Below are 22,961 nucleotides of genomic sequence, written 5' to 3' on the forward strand. Positions count from 1 at the left end.
CCCGGGCTTATGGGGGTATCGACGGTGGAAATTCTTTACCAATTGAGCAGCGTTTTCCAGGTAATCGGCAGGTTCAGTCGTGGGTTCGCTATATCCAGCCCAACGGACGATATATTTCAGCCGGCGGCCTCCTCGGCCGCGGGTTTCCCAAAAGGAGTCGAGGATCTCTTCGACTTCGTATTCTCTCTCACCTTCCACTTCCAAATGGGGTGGCGGTGCAGGTTGTTGGCCCGGCAGGGGCTCAACGTCAGCAGGTTTTAGTCGGTTTATATTGAAAACAGGGTGTACTCTCATAGACGACGGCAGGTCCAAACGGTAGGCGTACGGGCTAATCACTTCAGAAATTCGGAAGGGTCCCAAGTTCTTCCAATCCAGTTTCTTCTGCGGGCGGGCGGTCTGGATATTCCGTGCGTCTAACCATACATATTGGCCGACGGTAAGCCGGCGGGCCGGGGTACGGTGTCGGTTCGCCTGTTCTTCGTAACGGGCTTGGGCGGCGGTCATTTCGGCGCGGGCTTGTTCCAGAATGGCTTCCATTCGGGCGGCTAGCTTTTCGGCATCCCGCTGGGCGGGCAAAGGCTGGTTCAGGGGTACCGGCTCGAATCCCATGCGGGGATGGAATCCGTAAGTCGCGTAAAACGGGGAGGTTCCGGTGGTCTCGGACTTGTGGGAGTTGGCTGTGAATTCGGCGAGGGGAAGCCAACTTTCCCAATCATCTTGCAGGTAGGCCACATAAGCTCTCAAATATTGTTCCAGGGACGCGTTAAAACGCTCGGTCTGTCCGTCAGTCTCGGGGTGGTGAGCAGTGGATAGCAGGCTGTCGATTTTCAAACGGGTTGTCAGGTGTTTCCAAAACTTCGACACGAATTGGGTGCCTCTATCCGAAACTATCGTCAGGGGCAACCCGTGTAGTTTCCATACGTGGTGTAGGTACAGGTTGGCGGTGTCCTCGGCATTGCAGGTCCCTTTACAAGGGACGAAGTGTCTCATCTTAGTCAGGCGGTCTACGACCACTAGGATGGCGTCGTGGCCGTTGCTTTGCGGCAAATGTGTGATAAAATCCATCGACAGGTGTTGCCATGAGCGTTCAGGAGTGGGCAGGGGTCGCAGGAGGCCCTGGTGGCCTTCGCGGGACGGGTTGATTCGGCGGCAGGTCTGGCATTTCTTTACCCATAATGATACGTAATGTAGCATTCCGGGCCAGTAATATTCTCGGGACAGCAGGTCGTAGGTTTTTGCTTTGCCGGGGTGACCGGCGACGGGGGAGTCGTGGCAGCGGCGCAGGATCTCGGCTTTCAGATTATTCGAATCGGGTACGTATAGTCTATTGCGGTAATACAAATAGCCGGATCGTTCTTCGCATTCGGCCAATTGCAGCTTGGGGTGGCGGTCGGCGCCTGTCCTCAACGCTTCTAGGGCAGATTGCGTTATCGGGTCGGATTCGTATCCGGCGTCTAGTAGCTCTATCAGGTGTCTTGGCAATAGGGGTTTGTTTTGGCGGATTATGGGTTGTAACCGGGTGGGGCGGGCAGGTAAATTGTGTTCTTTCAGTACGACTTGTGTTTGGTGCTTAAGTCGTTCATCCCCCTCCTCAGGCATATCCTCTGACCTCCTGGTTAGTGCGTCGGGTTTCGCTCCTTGTTTCCCGGGTCGGTAGGTGATACGGAAATTAAATCTTGACAGGAATTCGGCCCATCGGGCTTGTCGGCGGTTGAGCATTTTCGTCGTCGTGAAATATTCCAGGTTGCGGTGGTCCGTAATTACTTGGACCGGGGACGACGTCCCTTCGAGTTCCGGGCGCCATTCTTCAAAACAGCGGATAATGGCTAGCAATTCTTTGTCGTAAATCTCGTAATTGCATTCGGTAGCTGTGTGTTTTTTCGAAAAGAACGCGACGGGGCGGAGTATTCCGTCGTCGCCGTATTGTGACAATATTCCCGCAGAAACATAATCGGAAGCGTCGGTCTCCAGGATCACATCCTTTTCCCAATCGAAGTGCGCCAGTACGGGGGCTTCGGTAAACTTTCTCTTCAGCAGTCGGAAGGCGGTTTCGCAGGCGCTATTCCATTCGAATGCGACGTCTTTCTTGGTCAATCTCGTCAAAGGGGCTACGATCTTTGAGAAATCTCGGATAAAGCGCCGGTAAAAGTTGCCAAACCCCAAAAATGCTTGTACGTCAGTAAGCTTTTTGGGTGTTTGCCAGTCCAGGACAGCGGTGATTTTTTCAGGGTCCATTTTTACGCCTTCGACGCCGACCAGCAGGCCCAGGAACTTGGTTTCCGTCACGAAGAATTCGCACTTCGCGGCGTTGGCGTATAGCCCGGCTTTCCTCAGGGCTTCCAGTACGAGTTTCAAATGTTCTTCGTGTTCTGTTCGGGTGCGGCTATAAATCAAAATGTCGTCCAGGTAGGCTGTACAAAATACGTCTAAGTATTCGCGCAGGGAGTCGTTTATATATCTCTGGAACGTCGCGGGGGCTCCCGTTAGCCCGAAAGGCATGACTAGGCTCTCGTATAAGCCGAATCTCGTGCGGAATGCCGTCAGGTATTCTTCCCCCTTTTTAATCCGAATATTGTTAAAAGCGGAAACGATATCGATTTTCGAGAAGAATTTCATGCCGGCCAGGTTGTTCAGGGTCTCTCGGACTAGCGGCAGCGGGTAACGGTCTTTTACGGTAATGTTATTCAGCGCGCGGTAATCCACGCAAAACCTCAACCCTCCTCCCTGCTTCTTCACGAACAAAACGGGCGAGGCGACGGATGACGAACTGGGTCTGATAAACCCTTTTTTCAACTCTGCGGTCAGCCATTCCTTAAGGGCTATCAGCTCTTCGCGGGACATGGCGTACAGGGGGCCGAACGGCGGCGTTTTTCCTTCTATAAGCGGGATATGGTGGTCGGACGGTCGGTGTGGGGGCAGCTTCTCGGCTTCTTGCGGGGAAAATACGTCCGCGAATTCCCGGATTGTTTCGGGCAGGGTCGGCCCGTTCCTATTTTGGGGGTCGGCGGCTAGGACCTCATCAATCTGTTTCAAGGTTACGGCGTACAGTCGGCAGGATCGGCGGCGGGCGTACATGCTCGCGGCTTGCAGGGAGATAGGGGCGATATCCATTTCGCGGAGGGACGGCGGTCGGTCAGCCTGGTACTGGGGGCGGCTTTTTTTTGGTACGGCGTGTAAAGCTTTAACCTTCTCCGGTTTGTCGGGCATATTGCAGTGTCGGCGGCAATAGTCGCTGTCAAACGTAATAACGTGTGACGCGAATCCAATCGTTGGATCGTGCTGCTTTAGCCAAGGCATTCCTAGCACAATGGGGTAGTGGGCTAGCTGTGTGACGAAGAACAGCGCGTTTTTCTGGATGTGGTCCTTGATTCTCAATTGTCCTCGGACATAATGGGTGCACTTCCCACTTTCGGCGGTCCTTCCGTCGAATACTTCGATGTCGAATGGGTTTCGCAGCGGATACATTTGTAGTTGGCGTTCTTCGGCCCATCCTTGGTCGAGGAAGCATTTTCCTTCCGCACCGCAATCGGTGAGGGCATAGGTTGGGAGGTTTTGGCCCCCCACTGTCAGTTCGGCAGGCAGGATCATCAGGTCGGATCGTTGGTTATATTCCTCTTCAACGGGGAACCCGTGAACGGCGGCGGCAGAGATGCGGATCGCCGGCGGTCTATGCGCGGCCTTGGCGGCCTGGGGGCGACTTATCCCAGGCGGGCTCCGTTTTTCGAACTTCGGCTGCTGGAGCGGCTGGCGTCCGAGCCGCGGCGGGGGTTTTTAGGGAGTTTGGTTTGTATTTGGCGCGGGGACCTGGACCTGGACCTGGATCGTTCGATTCCGGCCTGGTGCAGCCGCGTGCGGCGGGTATCCGGTTCCGGGCATTTGGCAACGAAATGTTCTTGGGATCCACAACGGTAACATAGCATGTTTTCCTTGCGGTTGTGGCGGCGTTGGCTGCTCAGGTCCATAGGGTCGTTAAGCGGGAGCTCCGCGTTTGGCTTGGGGGCGGCCCGCGGTATGTCGGGTTGGGTTCGGGGAGCCGCGCGCGCGGGGGGCGCTGCGGCCCGAGGGGTACGTGTCTGTCTATTTTTATACTGCTGGTGCTGGCGGTAGCGGTTATCCAAGCTTTGCAGGTGTCGGGTGAATTCGTGGTATTGGCGAGATGGGGCGGGGTTGTGGAGGAGCATGTCCTGGAGCTCTTCCGATATTCCCTGGAATAAAAGAGGGGGGAGGGCATCCTCCGGCATTTCTCCTTCCAAAGACAGGCGTTGGAACTCCGACAGATACTCGGCGAAATCTACGTTCCGCTGCTTCAGGGCATATAGTTTGTTTTGTGCGTTTTGGACGTGGTCGGGGTCCCCGAATGCCTCCTCTAGGTATTGGAGGAGATCCGTATAATCTCCGAATTGGGGTGTGCCTCCGACCATTTTGGGCAGGATCAGGTTGTACGCTTTACCGGACAGTCGACCGGCTACATAAATCAGGCGTGATTCGGGGTTGGGGAAGCGGTCTTTGTTTGAGGTCATCTTCCCCCGGATTTGGGTGGCGAAGCGGCGGAGGTCGGAGCGGGCGCCCGTAAATTTATCGGGGTCTGGAAGTCGTTCAGAAAGGCGGGCGGAGGCGGGATGTTCGGAAGCAGGCGGCGGAGTCGTTCCCATAGGAGTAACCATAAGGGGTTCAACAGGCGTGTTGGTAGTTGGGGCGGGGGTGGTTATGTGTACCGTGGGTAGCGTTACGGTCCGAACTTCCTTCAGTTCGGACCGTCTTTTCTCTAATTCGGCGAAAGCGGCATCCCGGGAGGTTATGGCGGAGGCCTTTTCCATGGCCATGGCCAGAATGTCGGCCTGCGCCTTGTCGCGGACACGGTCCGTTTCGGCGCGGGCGCGTTGGGTCTCGGCTTCCTGCATTTCTAGGCAGGAGTTCAGGCGGACGTTGCTATCGTGCAATAGTTGCAGCTTTTGGTAGGAATCGGAGATGTAAGACACCCATTGTTCAGGGTGTCCTTGTAGGTGTTCGATCAGTTCCTCGGTCGAATCGGTTAAGATCGGGGGTTGCAGTGACGCAGGCATCGCGGGCACCTAATGAAGGAGCTACGTAATGTCACGGGCAGGCAGGGCGGACAGGTAGGTGCGGGCGATCAGGTAACAGGACAGAGTATATTGGCTATCTAGTCTTCCAGGTACAGGGTAGCAGGTGGTTGTTGACGAAGACGTAGCTCGAGGAGCTACATATCGGAGACTGCAGAGATTTCGCGTAGATATACGCGCGCGAGGCGCTCGGCCCTCGCGCCTTCACGTGACAGGGGTCATGACTAAACGACAGCCCAGTGGCTGTCCTTCAGGTCTGTGACAGTCCTCCGTTAAATGCAGCCGTATTATTTATAACAATTTGGTTAACGAAATATACGGGATAATAAATAGTTTGGATTTAAATTACATATTCGCACAAACGCTCGGAACGATTTGTTAATAAATTAATTTACCGAACCCAGAATTGGTAATTTGCACAAATTCGAAATTATTGTACGAATATTTGGTATAATTAAATATTATTTTGGAAAAGAAATTAATAATCGATATTTTGGCGATTAGGCAATTGTACGAAAACCGTAAAATTTAAGAAATTAAATGGATTAGCGGGTTTAATAATCCCGTAAATATAATAACGAAAAAGCACCCCAATAACGTTTTGGAAAAATTAATTTTTACAAACAAATTCCGGATATATATAAAAAATTGGGTTTAACGTAATAAATAAAAAATTGCCAGGGAGAATTACGAAAAAATTTAAAATACAAATAAAATATAACGTATAAATTAATATTTACCCTTTAAAAAGAACCCGGAAAATAAAAATAACGATTTTTTAACCCCCGAAAAAAATACGCAGGGAACGACCAATATATTAAAACAAAATTTTTACAAGCCGCAAAACGGCCCGTTTGGCCTCCTCCTTTTTTTTCGGCCGATATGGCCGTTACGGTAATATTATTACCCTTTTTTTCCTTTTTCCAAATTTCCAATATTTTTTTAACGACGGGGCGCCATTTGGTAATCGCCTGGAATATATATTAATATTAAAAAAAAGGGAAAAAAACAGCAAATATTATAATATATAATTTTGTCGTTTTTGGCGACAATTGCCAAAAAACGGACGGTAGGGGGACGGGCGGGGGTGGAAATCTTTTCGCAAAAATACCCGAAAAGGCATTTGTAATACCGTCCAAAAAACGGGTTCGTTTTACGGTAAACCGCGAAATCGCCGGAATTTTATTTGTCCGCGAAAACAAAACGTAAATAATCCAAATAAAATTTTGGCCGGATTACGCCGGCGGCGGGACGGGGGCGAGGAACGGTAATAATAAAAATACGTTTTACACGTTATTATTAATTCCAAAAAATTAAACGAAAAATGGAATAAAAAATTACGTATTTTTATTTTTGGTTTTATTAATCCGCGAAACGGGCCCGGAAATAAAACGTGGTTTGTTTTTATTGGGCAAAAAAGTCCGGATTCGGCCGGTAAAACGCGGACCAGCCGCAAACGACGATTTTAAAACGTTAACGTTTCGAAATTGGGAATTTTTGGCGGCGCGATCCGCCAAACCGGGAAATATAAAATCGGATATTTTTTAAATTATATTAATAATAATATACCCATCCAATAATCGTTAGAAATAAACGGCATATTTACGGTAACGTGGTAAAATATGGGTCGGAAAAATAAAAAAAAAATTTATAAACCCAAAAAAAAATATTATATAAACGGATTAAAACGGGATCGGTAATTATTATAATATAAAATTCCTATTAAATATTTTTATTATAGTGGTTATTAATAATAGATTAACCGTTTACGTATAATAAAAGGTTTTTCCATTATAATTGGAAAATAATAGAATTATTTAAAAAAAGCCGGGAACGGTTATTTCAGCGCATTCGTTTGCAACGTTAAAAAATTATACGATTTCCCAAATGCGGTTATTTTTTTTTTGTTATTTTATTAGCAATTATTTACGGTTTTATGGGAGGGCATGTTTGCAATTAATATAAAAGATAGCCTGTGTTAATTTATGGGCAGATATGCATGTAAGGAGATCACGTGTTTAACCACGTGATCTTATGACACGTAAAGAATCTTCAACCGATTCTGACGAGCATGTAGATAGCTAGAAGACAGAGATTAGATTACGTTCAATTTGTTATATTGTTTTACCGATCGCAGCGATCATACGATTCCTATCAACAAGTTCGGTTGCTTCACTTCATCAACAATCCAGGTCAGAAATGACGTCACGACCGTTAGCCTGAGTTCTACCAAACATGGGTGTATGAATGACACTTTCAGCATGCAGTTTCATCAGTAATGCAATCGCTACTTCACTTGTTTTCAGTTCATTCAGACCATTGAGTCAACGCCTCTGGATTTGCTGGAGCTCTTGTCCAGTATCTAAGCCGCTAAATTGTAGAAACTATGACCATTCTCATTTCATACCCTCGCAGAAACTTCCCTCTGATCAAAGGAAGCACTGATCCAGGCTGTCCGCTGACCCAAACTTCATCTCTGGTCAACACATCCTGGATGTGTTGCACCATTGCTCGCCCTCAACAATCAAACTCATGAAGGCGGCGCACATGTGCAGAAAGTACATTGCGACGGCGGCGTGAAGGACGGGAAGCCGAGCTTGCATTGAAGGCCGCCTGAGGGTTGGGTGCAGGTCACACCCTGCGAAGAACAGGTACCGGTGACGTCGCTTCCGCCCTGAGGACCGCTCTTGCACTTGAGAACGCAGCTTTGGGCCGCAACGGCAGAGACTGCCAAGGTGATGATGGTGAAGACCTGTAAACGATGGATAGTGGTGATTAGAACCATGTCTGATTGCTGCGCTATTTCTATGGAGGACTGGGTCCGCCTACCTTCATGATTGTGGTTGAGAAAGAAAGGTTGGATATCAAGTTGAACGTGCCGTCAAGGAACGCGGGAAAAACAGACCGGCTGGTAAGATATTGAATGGAATGAATTGAGTTAGAGGCTGAATGTGAGATATTCAAAAACATCATCCTGAAAGCCGGATGGACTGGACTTCTTTATACATGAAGCACAATGCATCAGTTTCATAGATGATCTCTATTTGGAATCTAAAAATGGCCAAGAATGATCGCATTGTAATGGCTCCACTGTCGCAGACTGGAATAGGAACAATGCAACCAACCAAATTGAACCATTGCAGTGGACACATGGTTTCACCGCTTGTCATGACCACGTGCCTAGCTCCCTCTCAGATTGACACCTGTTACCGTTGTTTCGGTGTGAGAATGGGGGCCAAATCCTAGCCAAGACCAACATTCCCTCAAAATTAGAGTTTACTTTGTCTTAGAGTTCTATAATTTTGCACCGTTTTGAGAGTTTCGCGAGCGCAAAAGGCAGGTCTGATCACCGCTCGAGTCGGTTGACTACCTGACTACAGATCCTGGACGGCATGAGTGTTTTTTCCTCCATTGGTCAACTACAAATCGCCGGGCAGATATGGGCAGGCGATTTTTTCGGAGAAATTATCGCCTGTCAGTGTTCCTGTGCGTAGAAACACATGGCTCGACAAACAGAACACTTGAAGTTGATGATGAAGGTAGGTAGCTACCCAATACCTACCCAAGATACTTGAGTACCTAGGTACATATGGTATGAGCGACCTAGGTGGTTACGTGGAACAAAGGGCACTGTAAGAAGACATGTCAAATTGGCATGAGATGAACCATGTAACCCTTACCCATCTCAGCCCCCTCGTTAATGTGAGACCGCAGTCAAAGCCAAAGGCTATTTTCATTGTACCGCCATGGAATTGAGAACCTTGACAAAAATGGAAGAAGCAAGAGGCCTAATGACGACCTCCCGAAACAGTGCCCCACTTTCCGTTTTGTCTCTCTGTTTCTACCCTCGTCCCTCTGCTGGAAGAATTTCTTCAGCTTCCCAGCTGAATCTTCTTCCTCGTTTTTGACCATGCCGCCAAGACCAAAATGACTCCCTGGGTATCGACCTAGGAATGTAGGTAAGGTAGGCAGGTACCTAGATACCTCAATCCTCCCGCAACACCCACGAAAACTCATTAGTTTCAGTCAACGATTCGCCGAAGCTAACTCGAGTTCACCTCCAGCTAGTTCCATCATATTTTCCAGGGTCTTGAAATCTCACTGCACACATGCAGGCACCCCATCACCCATGTGGCTGGACTGTTCTCACATGACAGAGAGCCAGGATCATTCGCGCAATGGAGTCGACATAAACACGCCTCACCATCAATTCATCCGCGGAGACGCCACTTTTGGCAGTTCGACGACAACCTTTTCTAGATCTATTAAACGAGTGGCGATTGCCCAAGGAGTCCAATCTTTGGAAGTCCGACCGCTCTTTAGCCTTGGAAAAGACAAAAATATCTCCAAAACCGTGATAGCTGACGTGAAAGATGCTTATGCTACTTCAGTGGTATTTTGAGCGAGAGCTTTGCTTTCCGAAGTGACTGTCACGATTACATGGAGTCAGGAACATTGAAGCTGATATCAGTCATCCCACACAACGAGAAAGACAGCATCAGAGACTTCCGTGCACCCAATACCGCAAAAATTAACACTGCGACGATTTATTTTGGTTCTTGTTCAGCCGCTCGAGAATGTCCTGGCTGTGGATTCTGAGATAAAAATCATGCCGACACATATTAGCCCGCCGTCTACTTTTCCAAACCTAACAACCACCTCATTGCCTCCATAGTCATCTCCTCCACGCTTGGGTCTTTGCTAGCCGGCTCGAACGGCAAAGCCACCCAAGATATGTGTCCATCGTCCGGAAACACATCAATCTTTGTCTCTACACCCCGAGCCGCGAGTGCCTTCTCGAACACGATACCGTCATCGCGCAGAGGGTCGTGCTTGCCGACCTGTATGTAATATTTGAGTACAACATTTTCGCTCAAGCAATCGAGAGAATTGAAGGGAGATGTCCACGGCGACTCAAAGTCGGGTCTCATGACACGCCACACCATCTCGACGCCCTCTGTGTTCAAGCCCGGTGCATCGCGGTTGTCGATCCGCGAGGTCCATAGTTTGCGATACTCATCGGGCACCATATCTTTGTCTTTCAACAGCACCGGGCAGTTGGCAAACACGCCCGTGATCGGCTTGGCAAGCTCTTGTTGATCATGCCGTAACAAGCCAGCCCTCAACGAGATGCCCGCGATAATGGTTGCGATGCTCGCACCGGCGCTGAACCCACCCACGACGAAGCCCCGGTCCAGATCGGCAGCGAACCTTTCGTCGCCGCCCTCGTGCGCGTTCTCGGCTAGCCAAGCGAGCACCTCCCACGCGCTCTCGGGACCGGCCGGCCAGGCGTGCTCGGGCAGGAGCTTGTACGTGGGTGAGACCACCGTGGCGCCAAACTGCTCAGCGTACTCTCGGCCGGGCCGGGTTATCATGGCGGGCGAGCCGCCCATGAAGCCGCCGCCGTGGAAGAGCACGATCAGGGGACCTGGCGGGCTGGGCTGCGCGGGGCGGATGACGAGCGTCTTGGATATGAAGCCCGAGGGGAGGGTGATGTCCACCCAGGTCTCGGTGATGGATTTAGAAATGGGTGCAAGCGCGGCAATTCCGGCTTGCTCCCAGCCGGCTATCGTTAGGCGGGTTTGGTCCAGACGGTCCGTGTCAGCGGCGCCTTCAGCTTTGGCTGTCATTTGCTCCCGCTCGGCCGTGTAGGTGGCGCCTTTGGCGCTGGCTGTTGTCGTCTGCTCCATCTCAGTGGGGGTGGGATGTATGTGGCTGTTAAATGGGAAGAGGAGATTGCTGCCGTGATGAGTCAAGTCAAGAGATGCTTCGCTTGCGGCTTCAATGACATCTTTATTCCGGGCTTCTACAATCTCATAATTCCTTTGAGCATGGTCGTGTTGGCCCACAGGATTCGTCACCGTATTCGTACTCCTCTCCTCTTGGCGCTGGGTGAGAGTATACAGGGCTTGGCAAGCGGAGCAGAATCCCGTTACCGGCAAGCCGAAATTACTGTCGTCAGCTTCCGCGCTGGACAATGAGGAGGCCAAGAGTAGCAACAACGGAAGGTAAGAGTCTTTGCAGGCCATACGTTTCTACCGATGCGTTTCCAGTTGCGAAAACCCGTACAGTGACATTGATCAACACACCGGGGTTGTTCTCGCTGGACTTTGGTGGTGCTCAGCCAGCCACGCGGCTTCGGCTAAGGCAGACGAGTATGGTTGTTTGCCTGGTTGTATCTCAAACCTGGGATCATGTGCCGTCAATAGTGAAGCAGCGAAATTATGAGATGGTACAGATCAGTACCCCGCCTCTCCAACCCCGAGTGCGCCTTGTAGAGATCCCAAATATTTCTGAGCTTTATTTTTTCTTTGGGTGTGTTTATTTACCCCGTACAGATTTCTTTGTATCCCTGAGGTGGATACCTTGACAGCTGTTATTCTGCGGTACAAACGTGACACACCAGAACAAACTTCGCACCCATTGCACCCCTCGCACCCCTTTCACCATTTGCACCGTCCGGAGTCTACACCATTTGCATACATTATTTGCATTTTCGTTGCCTTTGTATGCGCAGCAGAAAATAAACCTACATGTTTGCCATGCGATCCAAAAGTTACAACTTAATTTTTGAACAGGCGCGTATTTTATTTAGGTGCCGACATCGTGTCTTGTTTGCAATTGTGGCCATTACATTTGTGCCGTAAAAAGATAGCACTGTAAGTATGTAAACATGTACACTTCCGGGTTGTATGGTACCGATCTTTACGGCTCAGATAAACAACCCCTTTTCTTTGGGTCTAGCTGGCTTCCAGAGGACACCTTTTGACATTCATCCTTTGGAAGTTCTTTTCAAGTCTGGTGGTGAGAGAAGCTGTGGAAGCTTCAGGCAGGCGGTCTAGGGAGCCTGTAGTCGACGTCGTCCGCGAATCGAACCTGTCTGGGGGTCGCCGCAAAAGCACGGTGACCGACCAAGAGAATAAAAACAGCAAGATGAACGAGAACAGGCATAAACTGAGCCTTGCTGAATTCGATGACGCGGATAGATTGCGTGACGCTCTAGGCAGACGTCTATCCAGCCTGATCTGCGGTGGGCGGTTAATCACACGGGTCCCAGTTCTACCGTACCCGACGACACTACAGTGGGGTCGTTGTGAGCGGTTGCAACCCTTGCTAGCTATGCCCAGTATCAAAACACTATCAATACAAGGCGTGATGCGATCTCCAAGATATTGGCGGTCCAGTGTATTGTATCTAAGGATGCTGTAGTGTGTTCATCTAATATTATGCGCTGTTTTTGTCCTTGAATTTTCTCGGCTTTTGCTTAGTTGCAATTTTCTGGATTGTATTTGTTCACCATCTTGTTCGGACGAGATGGTCATCACGTAAACTTTTCTTTGTTTGCTAACCCTTGAAAAAACACATGAAACACCTGCATATATAATTATCTGCAGCCTCCACGAGGATTCTGGATGCTTGACGTGGGTATATGTTGCTAGGAATTTTGCCTTGACATCTCTGGGTCTGCCGTCAAGGTCTCTGGGAGAGGTCATTGAACAGAATAGGATGCCAAGCTCTTCAAATCATGTCGCATAGCATAGATCACTCGTTGGAATGAGGTTGTTCCAGGTGCCAGTAACGATGACTTCTAGTTTATCGTGCTTCAAGATGTCAAGAGGTGGTATCAACAAGTCAAGTGACTGCCAGAAACGCCAATGCAAGCCAGTCAAAAAAATATCAAACAACAACAAAAGTCAAGGTAAGCTCCAGAAAATCAGGTTGCCCTTTTCGTCTGTGGCACCTTTTGTCTTCGAATCTAGGCTCGCCCCGCCCGCACCCCCATCTTTCTGCTCCTTCTGGCGGCTCTCGTTCTTCTTGGCCTTGGCCTTTTTCGCCCTTCTGGCCTCCCTCCTGACCCGGGCTTCCAGTGCCTCCTTGAGGTCTTTGGTGTGCTCCGCCTGGTCCACGTGGTATTCGTGGAGTTGGTCTGCCAGATCGTCCAGATAGCCCTGAAGTCTCTTGGACAGGAGACCTGGGAGTGCCGGGGTGCTTAGCTCCTCGTACCTCCCAGTGTCTGGTGTCGGTGGAGGGGCCATCGTGCCGCTGGGAAGTTTGCCAGTGGTTTTAGAATCCACGAGGGGCCAGGCGGTCGGGTTGTTCTGCTGCTTAGTTTCATCCAAAGAGTGGAGGTTAGCATAGGCGGACGCGTAAAGTAGAAAATAATCGTTTCAGAAACTCACAAAATTGTTGGTCGATGGTGGAATCCTGAGAAGCCAGCTGTGAGCACCTTCGTATTTCCAGTGTTGGGACTGTCCCGGGAAAGTGATGGAAAAGATAGACGAGATGCTTATCGGTGTTTAAAGCCTTTGCTGCGTGAGGTTTGGCCAGGTGACTCCAATATTTACTAAAACGCATGGAAATTCTGTGTGTTTCGATGTGGTTTGTGGATGTAATCTGAGGAGGAGCTGAGAAGAGCGAGGCCCAGTGCTCGGTCAGAATTTTTTATATTTAAAATGAACGAATAAAAAACATGGAGAAAATTCAATCACTTGGAAAGGCACTCTCGCCCAGTACACGCCAAACGGCGCTTAACAGCCGCCAGGCCATTCCTTGTCAAGGTTCACCCTTCTTATGCTCTGCCACAAAGAGCACGATCAAGCATCCAGGCTTTGCATCCCTCTACCCATGGAAGTAGACTCTCCAAACTCCCTCTCTGCCACTTGGAACAGCGGCAGGCCCATAAAGTAACCATGTTCTCCCGAACCCACAACTTCCCAAGTCGCCTGGGCCTCTTCATCCCCAATCGTCACCACGTCGCCGCTGCAATTCGCCGCCCCGCCGCCCACGGCCGCCTCGGCCAGCAGCTGCACCTGGCAGCACTTTTCGAGCATCACGAACCACGCCACCGTCGCCTCGATGCTCGGACCGGCCACCAGCAAGCCGTGGTTGGCGAGCAGGGCCGCCTTCCTGCCGCCGAGGGCGGAGGCGATGGCGCGGCCCTCTTCGGCGGCCAGGACGACGCCGCCAAAGTTTTCGTACAGCACAATGTCCCGCCAAAAGACGCAAAAGTCCTGCGTCAGCATCCGCAGCGGCCGGCCGGTGCTGCACATGGCCCTGCCGTAGACGGTGTGGGCGTGCGCCGCGCACAAGACGTCCGGTCGGGCCCGGTGCAGCTCGACGTGGATTGCGTATGCGGCTGGTTGTTGTTACTTGGTTAGTGGCTCTGGCATGAGTGCTGCCCAAGGGGTCCTTGAGGTTCGAGGTTCGAGGTTCTTTCTCTGGAAACATATGCTGACACTTACCAAGGTTCAATCTCGTATTCCTCCCACCATCAAGCACCTCTCCGTCCTCGCTCACCCGCAAAAGGTCGTCATCATTGATCAACGAAAAGTGAAGGCCTTGTTCACCAGTTACTTCTCAGCCATCTGGACAAGAGTGTTGGGTCTCCCTTCGATTATCAGGGTTTGTAGGTCAATACCGTCAATAACACTTACCGAAAGGGTTGACCCAGAACGAAGTCGGATCGATGGGATCACGACAAGTAATGTGGCCTGCCACGCCTTCACAAAAGCCAAACTGGGCAAAGATGCGGAAAGCGATGGCAAGCCGGTGCTTGAAGTAGGCCCGGGCCCTAGCCGGACTATGAAACGTTGGTGGACCGGTAGTCTCGGCGTCACCGAGCATCTGTTCCAGGGCGACACTTGGATCCCCACTGCGGAAATTCGTTTGCTTCCCGGAACTTGCAGCTCGCGAGCTTTTGCCCGGGGTCGGCCTCTGATCGATCATGACTTCCACAGAAGATGGTGCCATTGTCTCCTGTCTTTCTGGGATACTTTTACCATAGTACTAAGAGGCAATGAGGCTGGGCAGAGCTGAAGGGTTTTGGAATGAATGAATGGAGCAACAAGAAAAAGGTAAAGCAGTGTACCCCGCAGCATATATAGTCACTCCCTCGGCAGTTGGCGTCGTCGTCCCTTCTCAACCCGAGCGGAAACTTCCCGCTGTTCTGGAGAAGATGTACAAATAAGATTTGGCCAATGTCTTGGATCAAGTCCGGATGACATTTGACGTTTCTTTAGCGTCCATGCGACGTAGAAGCAATCATACAGTTAGCCGCCCGCTAGACAACGTCTGCCCACACCGTCCTGCCAACGACCAAAGTTAACGTCAAACTCTCAGTCCAGCCAGGAGACTAACAACGACACATTTGCAACGCGGGGAAAGAATATGAGCCAGACCTCTAGTAAGGGGGTAGCTATTTTGACGCGTAATCATTCCAGATACTTTGTATGTCTTGTGATCATGTTGACTAGTTGATTCAGGGATGCTTAGCATCAGGCCAGCCGGAATGTACCTGCAAATACTCTACCAATATCAAGTATAGAACTAGTGAGCATGAGAATCAAATGACTGACAAAGAAAGTCAAAAAGGGAATCAGGTCATATTTGAGGTTCAGAATAATATCTGCATGGTCCGGACCAAGATGGGTATGTACAAACGGATATCATAAAAAAAAAAGAGTAAAACACAAGTAATGGCAGACTCCAACTCGCTAATGCCAACCAGGACGAAAACCAAAAAGAAAGACGCAAGCAAAGGAACGATCATCGTGAAACCTGTTCACTTTATCGCAGGGAGTGGAAATCCACTAAGTCGACTTGGTGAAGAAGTCCCAGGTGGTATCTGGAGCAAGCGGGTTCTGCTCTCCCAGCGGTGCGCCGACGTGACCGCCGACATAGGCGACAAAGGAGAGCTTCTTCTTGGTGCATGTGAAGTCTGTCCTTGTGCTCTGGCCGGGATTGGTGGGCATTGTAATGTCCTTTGCCTGGCAGCCGTTGTTCTTGACGAACCTGTCTTTGAGCTCAAGGCCCTTGTCCATGGGGAAGACGGTGTCTTCGGTTCCGTGGAACTGGAGGAAGTTGACCGGGTCGGTGCCGCCCTCGCAGCCGCTGACCTGCCCGCCACCGATGATGCTCACGGCGCGGAAGACCTTGGGGCGGGCGCAGGCGAGGGCAAAGGTCATGGAGGCACCGTACGAGAAGCCGGTGCTGAAAAGCTGGTCGGTGTCGATGCACAGGCCCGACTCGAGCTCCTTGATCATGGCGTCGGCGAAGGCGACGTCGCGGCCGCCGTCGTTGGGCCATTCCTTGTTGATGCCGTCGGGGGCCACAAAGATGGCGGAGCCCTTGGCGCGGGACTCGAGGCCGTACCAGGGCTGGATGCTCACGCCAGTGACGACGTCCTCCATGCGGCTGAAGCGCCAGTGCCACGCAAAGACGAGCTTCATGGGGGTCTTGCCGTCGTATCCGTCGGGGAGCTTGAGGGTGTACTGCCTCTGGAGGCCATTGACGTTGATCTGGCGCACGCCCGTGGTGAGGGTGGCGTTGACGCTGCCGCAGCCGTTGGACTTGGCCGCGAGGGTGCTGGCGGCAAAGAGGCTGCTTGCCAGCGCAAGGGCCGAGGTGAGAGAGAATTGAACCATTTTTGTCTCGTGCCTTGCAGAGAGAGGAACTGGAAGATTTGCAAAACAAGAGAGGGTAAAAAGATGGAGTAGCTGATAATCTGAGCGAGTGAGTATAGCTGAAGGAGATGACAAATGAAATCGCAAAAGAAGAAAAAGAGTCCAATCCAGGACTAGAACTAGAAATAGAGACTCTGGATGCCGGCGAGGGTGGCGAGAAAGACAAATTGAACCAGACTTTCGGGAGCAGCTCTCATCCAATATATACTCCAGACTAGAAAACTTGCCGTCTTCACCATGATCGAATGTTTGCGACTCCATCACAACCCATCCGTGGTTTCTTTTTTAGGCAATCACCAAACATAATACGCGAGTGTTACGTCGATCATCTATTCTGGGGTAGTCATGCGATACCCCCAAGGTGAGGAGCTACCATGCAGTGGCGGCTCAACTAACTCTATTTGACAGTTTCTTGACAGGAGCTAGCTTGGCAGTTCCAGAGACGAAACGGGGCCAGCTTGCTCATCTCTGTTCATGACTAAGTTGACAAGGCAGGGCTGGAAACAGCTCGGGTAAGGGTATGGTATTGAGCCAATTCGGGGGCATGATTGAGGAGGCCATTATGCAAAATGTGGAGAAGGGGGGCCATTTACATAGTATGATCTGGTGGTGATTGGCGAGTTTCCAAATAAACCTACACAGTCTTGGAGGGATTATTCGCCGCTGTATGGGCCCATCCATGGTCAGATCCCCTTGTTTGTTGGGCTCGCCAGTCTATTTAGTGTTTGCCTTCAACCTTCACCGCGTTTCGTCACTATAAAAACGTAAATTGCAAATCGCCATGCTTTGTTTTGAGCTGCGACGATCTATTACCAGCGTGCACCCTTTACACGCATTACTAGACCCGTTATACCTGGTATCATTTTAGAAAACCCCACTTGCGCTGTTGCTCTTTCGCCCCTGAGAGAAAGAAAAAGAAGAAGAAGAAAAAAAAGAATGTGTCATATCCACATTCAGATCAACCACAAGTTTAAAGTAGTAGTCTCTTTTCATGGTTCAAATCTCTGGATCCCTCGGGAACCCATCAAACCCGAGATTCCGAAATATGCCAATCACCTGATCCGCGCTCTCCCGTATCGCATTGTGCCTCAGCTCCGACGTCTCGGGCAGCCTGACGCAGCTGACGGACCCGACCTTGGCCGCCGCCTCCACCGCCAGGTCCGCGTCCACGTACATGTCCTTGCGGTAGATGACGGCGTAGACGGGCACCGCGTTGTCGCGCAGCCGGTCCATGTCGAACAGCGTCTCGGTCTGGCCCGCCCGGACCACCTCGTCGGCGAACGCGCGCCCGCCCAGCGCCCGCAGCGACGCGTAGTCGTCGGCGTGCTCGGGCATGAAGGCCTCGCCCAGGAAGTGCATCCCGTCCGGTGAGGCCGCCGCCGCCGCCAGCTCGCCCTCGGTGCTGCTCGAGATCCAGTCGTAGGCCGCCTTGCCGTCCCGCACCGCCCTGGCCGCCCAGTTGGACGTCTGGCCCTCGCTGGACACGTAGCACTGGATCTCGTGGTCGAACGCGTACGGCAGCCGGTCGTTGAACCGGTGCGTGTCCATGTCCTCGAACCGGGGCGGGCCGCCCGTCGAGGCAATGTGCTTGTCGATCAGCCCCAGGCGCTCGTGCAGCTTGCGCGCTCCGTCCGGCTCGCCCAGCAGCCGGCCCATGCTGGCAAACGTCGCCAGGCTCGGCACGTTGTCGTCTGCGCCGTACCTCTCCTCCACCCTGCGCCTCTTGCTAAGCCTCCTGCGCTTTGTGCCCCGCTTGTCCTGCGCCCTCAGGATCCCGGCCGCGATCCGCCGCACCATCTCGACGGCGTCCGGGTACCGCGCGTAAAAGAGCTCGTTCGCCCTGGCCACCTCGTCAAACAGCCTCGCGTACACGCGCTCCGGCGACGCGCCGAGCGGCGGCATCCCGCCCGTCAGCAGCACGGCCCTGACGCTGCCGGGGTACCGATCCACGTAGGTCAGGGCGATCCAGCCGCCGTAGCTCTGGCCCAGGAGGACGAACCGGTCCTCGAGGGCGCGCTGGCCCGGTATGTAGTCGACGAGGAAGCGGCGGACGGCCTCAAAGTCTCGCACAATGTTGCCCTGCCGCACCTCCTGGAACGCCCGCACGGCCTCGTGGCTGCTGCTGCTGCTGCTGCTGCTGCCGCTGGGGATGCTAACCACGCGGCGACTCCTGCTGGTGCGCGCGAGCACGCTGTCGACCGTCAGGGCCTGGCTCCGCCCGCAGCCGCGGTAGTCGAGCAGCAGCATCTGGTAGCCGTTGGCGACGACGTAGTGGTTCAACAACCGGTGGCGGTCCGGCTGCTGGCCCGATCCCGGTCCGCCGCAGAGGTAGACGAAGATGGGCGCTGCGGTGAGCTCCGGCGTCGGGCTGGACCTGCGGAGCAGCTCGGCGTGCAGCGTGTAGGAGTTGCATGGTGACGGCGGCGCGATCTGGGTGTAGTCGCGCGGCACGCGGAAGGTGAAGGTGAAGCTCTGGATGGAGTCGTTGGGACCGGTGGATACTGGGGGCTTGGCGCAGAGGAGCTCGGCGGGTTGTATGCTCGCGCCGTCAAGGTACCGGTCGTAACTCTCGGGCTCCTCTATTGGTGGTGATGTCGGCAACGGCGACGGCGATGGCGATGGCGATGGCGACTTGGCGGCCGGGGGTGTTGTTGGTGGTGTCAGGATGGAATGCCACGGCACTTCACTGTGAATCCCCTCGATGGATGATTTGTCCGCCATCACATTTTGTGTCGTTGTCTTGATATCCGACTGCTTCAGCCTCTTCGTTTTACTGCGTTGTCCTACTGTTGCAGTACGGATAGAGGCGTTCATGTTGCAGGTTGGTGCCGGAAGATCTAGCATCTGTACTCCCCAAGACAGCCTGTAGTTGGTCAATGGCGATGATCGGGCTATTTGTAGTTGCCAGCCAGGACATCTCTTTGGGGCAGACGACGATGTGGTTTGGTGTGTTACTCGACATGATGAAAGGTAGGTCCAACCGAAGCAGGTAAGCAGCAGGCGCACTCAGTTTTTAAGCTTTCCTGTCATTTCGTTTTTATTTTATTTTTTGGTCTTATTATTTTTGTCTGACTTTTCCCCTTTGCTCACAGCGGTCGGGCGTGAAGGGGGAGGTGTGGTGGCCGCGTTGGTAGTGGTGGCCCCGGGACCCCTACCCAGTCGGGCTGGGGATTATTTTCCGGTCAGCTCCATCCCGAGCCAGCGACTGGTCCAAAGGTGAACCAACGCTCGTGACCCCGACTGACCGGTCCCGATACACCGCATGGGGATAGACGAGACGCGCCGCCCAAGTTAAACCAACGGGAGAGGGCATGGGAGGATTGTTATTGGGGATTTTCAGGGTGGGTTGCAAGGGCACAAAACGGGGGACGAACATGGACAAAGAAGAAAAGAAAAAGAAAAAAAAACTCAAGTTGATGAAAAGGGAGTTTAAAAAAATAAAAAGAGGGGGAAAAGTATAGCGACGGCAGATGCAAAGCAAACGACGGGTACAGGACACCCCAAAAATGTCACCGCACAAAGCCTAATTTCGTCATCAAGTCGTTCGAGAGCGCTAATCGGGTAATACAGTTGGCAGTGATTTTTGTTCGTTTCCACGCTGAGCCAAGCCCCTTTGACAAGTTTGATGTTCTCGGCTCGGTGTGGGGGGATTACCCTGGGAAGCCACAAAGTGGAGTGGAGTGATCAAAAGAAAACAGAGCCCTTCCAGCGGCGTTCTGCCCCTGTGCCCCCATCAGCCCAGCTATCCCTGCCCTCGGCTGTCAGCACCTGAATCCCTGCTGAGCATCAACACGCTCCACCACCTAAGCCTCTAAAGAAAAGTCGGTGCCGAGGACCGGTGTGCAACAGGAATACCCAATTCCCATAAATCCGGAACGTCAGCGAGAAATGTTTAAGGCCACTTGCTGTTCGCAAATAGAAAGTGACAGGTAACACAGGGAGAAAAAGTAAGACAAAGAGGCTGAAATTTTTAGCTAACAGTGAGCATCACTTGACCAATTCTGCAAACTGCAAAAGCCTGACGCCTGCTTTTTTTTTTCTTTGTCCAAGGTGATACTTTCTTTTCATCCCGCCTATTCATTCTTTCTTTTTTTTTTTGTTTCTTCCAGTTAATATAAGGCTCCTCCTATGGAGCAAGCAATTAATATTGCCCTGTTGTACAACATAGTGGAGCAGACATGAACAAAATAAACAAACGAATAACCAACAAAGGTCGGTGAGGCCACACGAGACGTGGAAAACAAATGCAGTCATCATTTGCTCGATCGAAAAACACGCGGTGCCCGGGTGCTGTTCTTTCTGCTGCTGACGTTTCGGTATTTCCAGGTAGCGAGGCTTTCCGACTCAGTACGGTACCTGTCTTTTGGTACACGCGATTGTTCTAGTACAAATTAGCAGTTGCCATCGCCAAGAAAAAGTTCCCACGGCGTACGAGGAACTTTTGATGGTTGGTGGGTCCGGGCAAAGAATCGGTCAAATCGGCGAGGAACCGAATCCGAACGAGGGAGGTACCTAATTACCTGGTGGATGATGTTGGTTGGGGTCCGTTCTGACAGAGTCCGAGCACCAAACAAAAACCAAATAAAACACAAAAGCTCACTCGACTTGTCGAAGCATGCTTTTTATCCAAGACGCCCAAAAGAACATCTACCAAGCTAGACTAATTCCGGTTCTAGTTTTAGTCTAGATTAGTTCGTGTTACGGTACACCATTTCAACCGATCCCTAACCTACCTAAATAGGTGCCCTCCTAATACTACGAAACTCTTGCTGTTCTGGTGTCTAGCCTGTGAGATCAGCCGTCTACTCCTCGATTCGGGATATTTTTTTCTTGACCGCGTACAGTAGTTTGTAATAAGCGAGCCTGCGTTTTTTTTTTCTCTCTGTCTCTCTCTTCTCAGCCGCCTTATCTGATGGTCTTGGCGCTTGTGCTATTGCTGCTTGCTACTCCAGGCTGGCCTTTTCCAGCCATGCAAGCTCTTGCAGCCAGCACCGCCGGTCCGGCGCATCAACCATGCTTTTTTACCACCTACTCTCCAAAAGCCCACATGGCACCCGGGGACTAGCGAACGCCTTCCCGCCCCCAGACTGCTTTCAGGTTTTGCCTTGTTTTTTTTTATTACTTATTTATTTTACTTTCTACTTGACCTTGTTAAGCAAGTCTCCTTTTCAACACACAGCTCCACATGTCTGTCTTTTGTGTCTGACACATCCCCAACCAGCCATTCTAGAAGCATTTCCCCTTGTCAACCCGGCTTGGCGTACCGCCCTACCGAACAAAACAAAAAATAGGTAAAAAGAAGACAACAGCACATCCCTGCTCACCGACCCCGTCGGCAATGGACGAAGACAGAAGAAAGAAAAAGCAAAAAAGGAAATCATACCACGAGGACAAAATAACAACACATGATACATGTAGAGTTGGAGGAAAGACTCCGGCTTCGGCTCAAGCCGGTGAGCCTCCCTTGCTTAGCATCAAGATCCTCCAGTTTTGTTGCACCAACTGCCTCTTTTTTTCCTTGTCCCGCTTTCGGCCTGCCGCGCGGTGCTGACAGCAAGTGACAAGGGCTTTTCTCTCGCCCAGGCGAATGGTGCTCGCGCGCCAATTGATCGACGTGGAGCCAGACATGTACCGGTAACTCCGTCCGAACTTGGGACCGACGACGACGACAAATAAATGACCACGATGACGAGAGGATAACGCCCCCAAGGGAAATAAGCAACCCATTCACTCGATATCCAGAACCAGAATGGCGTCCGCCTTCCTTCCACTCTTTTTTTTCTTTTTTTTTCTTCCTTTTTTTTTCGCCTCCAGCAACTTTGTTATCAAACCATCTGCAAAGAAAACAGGCCGTGTGACCTCTGCTGCTCCACATTCTGATGATAAATCCCCTATTCTTTTTGTTTCTTGCTTTTTTTCTGACCGCCCGCACTACAAACCCGCCTTGCCGAGGCTTTTTCTTGGTTTACCGCACTTCCCCGTCGTGCAACGTGCTTCATAGTGATACGCTGTGACGAATTTCCTCTCCGTATCCGCCTTGTTGCTTAGGAATGTTGATCATGGCCGCTCCTGGGGTGTGAATGGACACAACTATTTCTCTCTCTCTCTTTCTTGAATCATCAATTACCGCTAATCTGCGCCCCAGCTTACTTGCATTTTTGGTTCTGGTCTTGGGCACCTAGTTTTTAGTTTTGGGTGGTTTCTTGGTTTTTTTATGTCTTGGGAGCTGTTTCCCCCTCTCCTCTCCTGCTCTCTACCACCTCCACCCTATATCACCACCATACTATATCTACTCCCATGGTTTATTTCTTGTCACACCTCGCCTGCAGCGTCCACTACCTTGCCCCCGATAAGCACTATATTTCGGTCACCCACTGTCCGCGTTTTTCTGGATCTGGTGTTTCTTTCCTTCGTCGAA

The 22,961-nt window shown here is 51.5% G+C and overlaps 6 protein-coding genes across 6 annotated transcripts; all 6 read right to left on the reverse strand.

Moving 5' to 3' along the window:
* Positions 1–7,386: 7,386 nt before the first annotated feature.
* On the reverse strand, positions 7,387–8,171 carry MGG_14523 (uncharacterized protein). Its single transcript, XM_003711535.1, has 2 exons — positions 7,911–8,171; positions 7,387–7,833 (listed from the first exon to the last, which is right to left on the reverse strand). The coding sequence occupies exons 1-2, from the start codon at positions 8,052–8,054 to the stop codon at positions 7,612–7,614; spliced, it is 366 nt and encodes a 121-aa protein (XP_003711583.1). The 5' UTR covers positions 8,055–8,171; the 3' UTR covers positions 7,387–7,611.
* Positions 8,172–9,715: 1,544 nt separating this feature from the next.
* MGG_15215 (uncharacterized protein) lies at positions 9,716–10,771 on the reverse strand (the record flags this gene model as incomplete). The annotated part of the gene is made up of 2 exons (XM_003711536.1): positions 9,716–9,922; positions 10,025–10,771. 2 exons carry the CDS (start codon positions 10,769–10,771, stop codon positions 9,716–9,718), a joined length of 954 nt encoding a protein of 317 aa, XP_003711584.1.
* Positions 10,772–12,775: 2,004 nt separating this feature from the next.
* Positions 12,776–13,117, reverse strand: MGG_07651 (uncharacterized protein; the record flags this gene model as incomplete). Its single annotated transcript, XM_003711537.1, has 1 exon — positions 12,776–13,117. The coding sequence occupies one exon, from the start codon at positions 13,115–13,117 to the stop codon at positions 12,776–12,778; it is 342 nt and encodes a 113-aa protein (XP_003711585.1).
* A 558-nt stretch (positions 13,118–13,675) lies between these two features.
* MGG_07652 (class II aldolase/adducin domain-containing protein) lies at positions 13,676–14,831 on the reverse strand (the record flags this gene model as incomplete). The annotated part of the gene is made up of 3 exons (XM_003711538.1): positions 13,676–14,217; positions 14,324–14,419; positions 14,516–14,831. 3 exons carry the CDS (start codon positions 14,829–14,831, stop codon positions 13,676–13,678), a joined length of 954 nt encoding a protein of 317 aa, XP_003711586.1.
* Positions 14,832–15,451: 620 nt separating this feature from the next.
* MGG_07653 (glycosyl hydrolase family 62 protein) lies at positions 15,452–17,015 on the reverse strand. Its single transcript, XM_003711539.1, has one exon. The coding sequence runs from the start codon at positions 16,802–16,804 to the stop codon at positions 15,671–15,673; it is 1,134 nt and encodes a 377-aa protein (XP_003711587.1). The 5' UTR covers positions 16,805–17,015; the 3' UTR covers positions 15,452–15,670.
* Positions 17,016–17,539: 524 nt separating this feature from the next.
* MGG_07654 (prolyl peptidase) lies at positions 17,540–19,357 on the reverse strand (the record flags this gene model as incomplete). Its single annotated transcript, XM_003711540.1, has 1 exon — positions 17,540–19,357. One exon carries the CDS (start codon positions 19,355–19,357, stop codon positions 17,540–17,542), a length of 1,818 nt encoding a protein of 605 aa, XP_003711588.1.
* Positions 19,358–22,961: the final 3,604 nt, after the last annotated feature.

The sequence above is a fragment of the Pyricularia oryzae genome, chromosome 3 (genome assembly GCF_000002495.2).
Source record: "Pyricularia oryzae 70-15 chromosome 3, whole genome shotgun sequence".
Classification (NCBI taxonomy): Eukaryota; Fungi; Ascomycota; class Sordariomycetes; order Magnaporthales; family Pyriculariaceae; genus Pyricularia; species Pyricularia oryzae.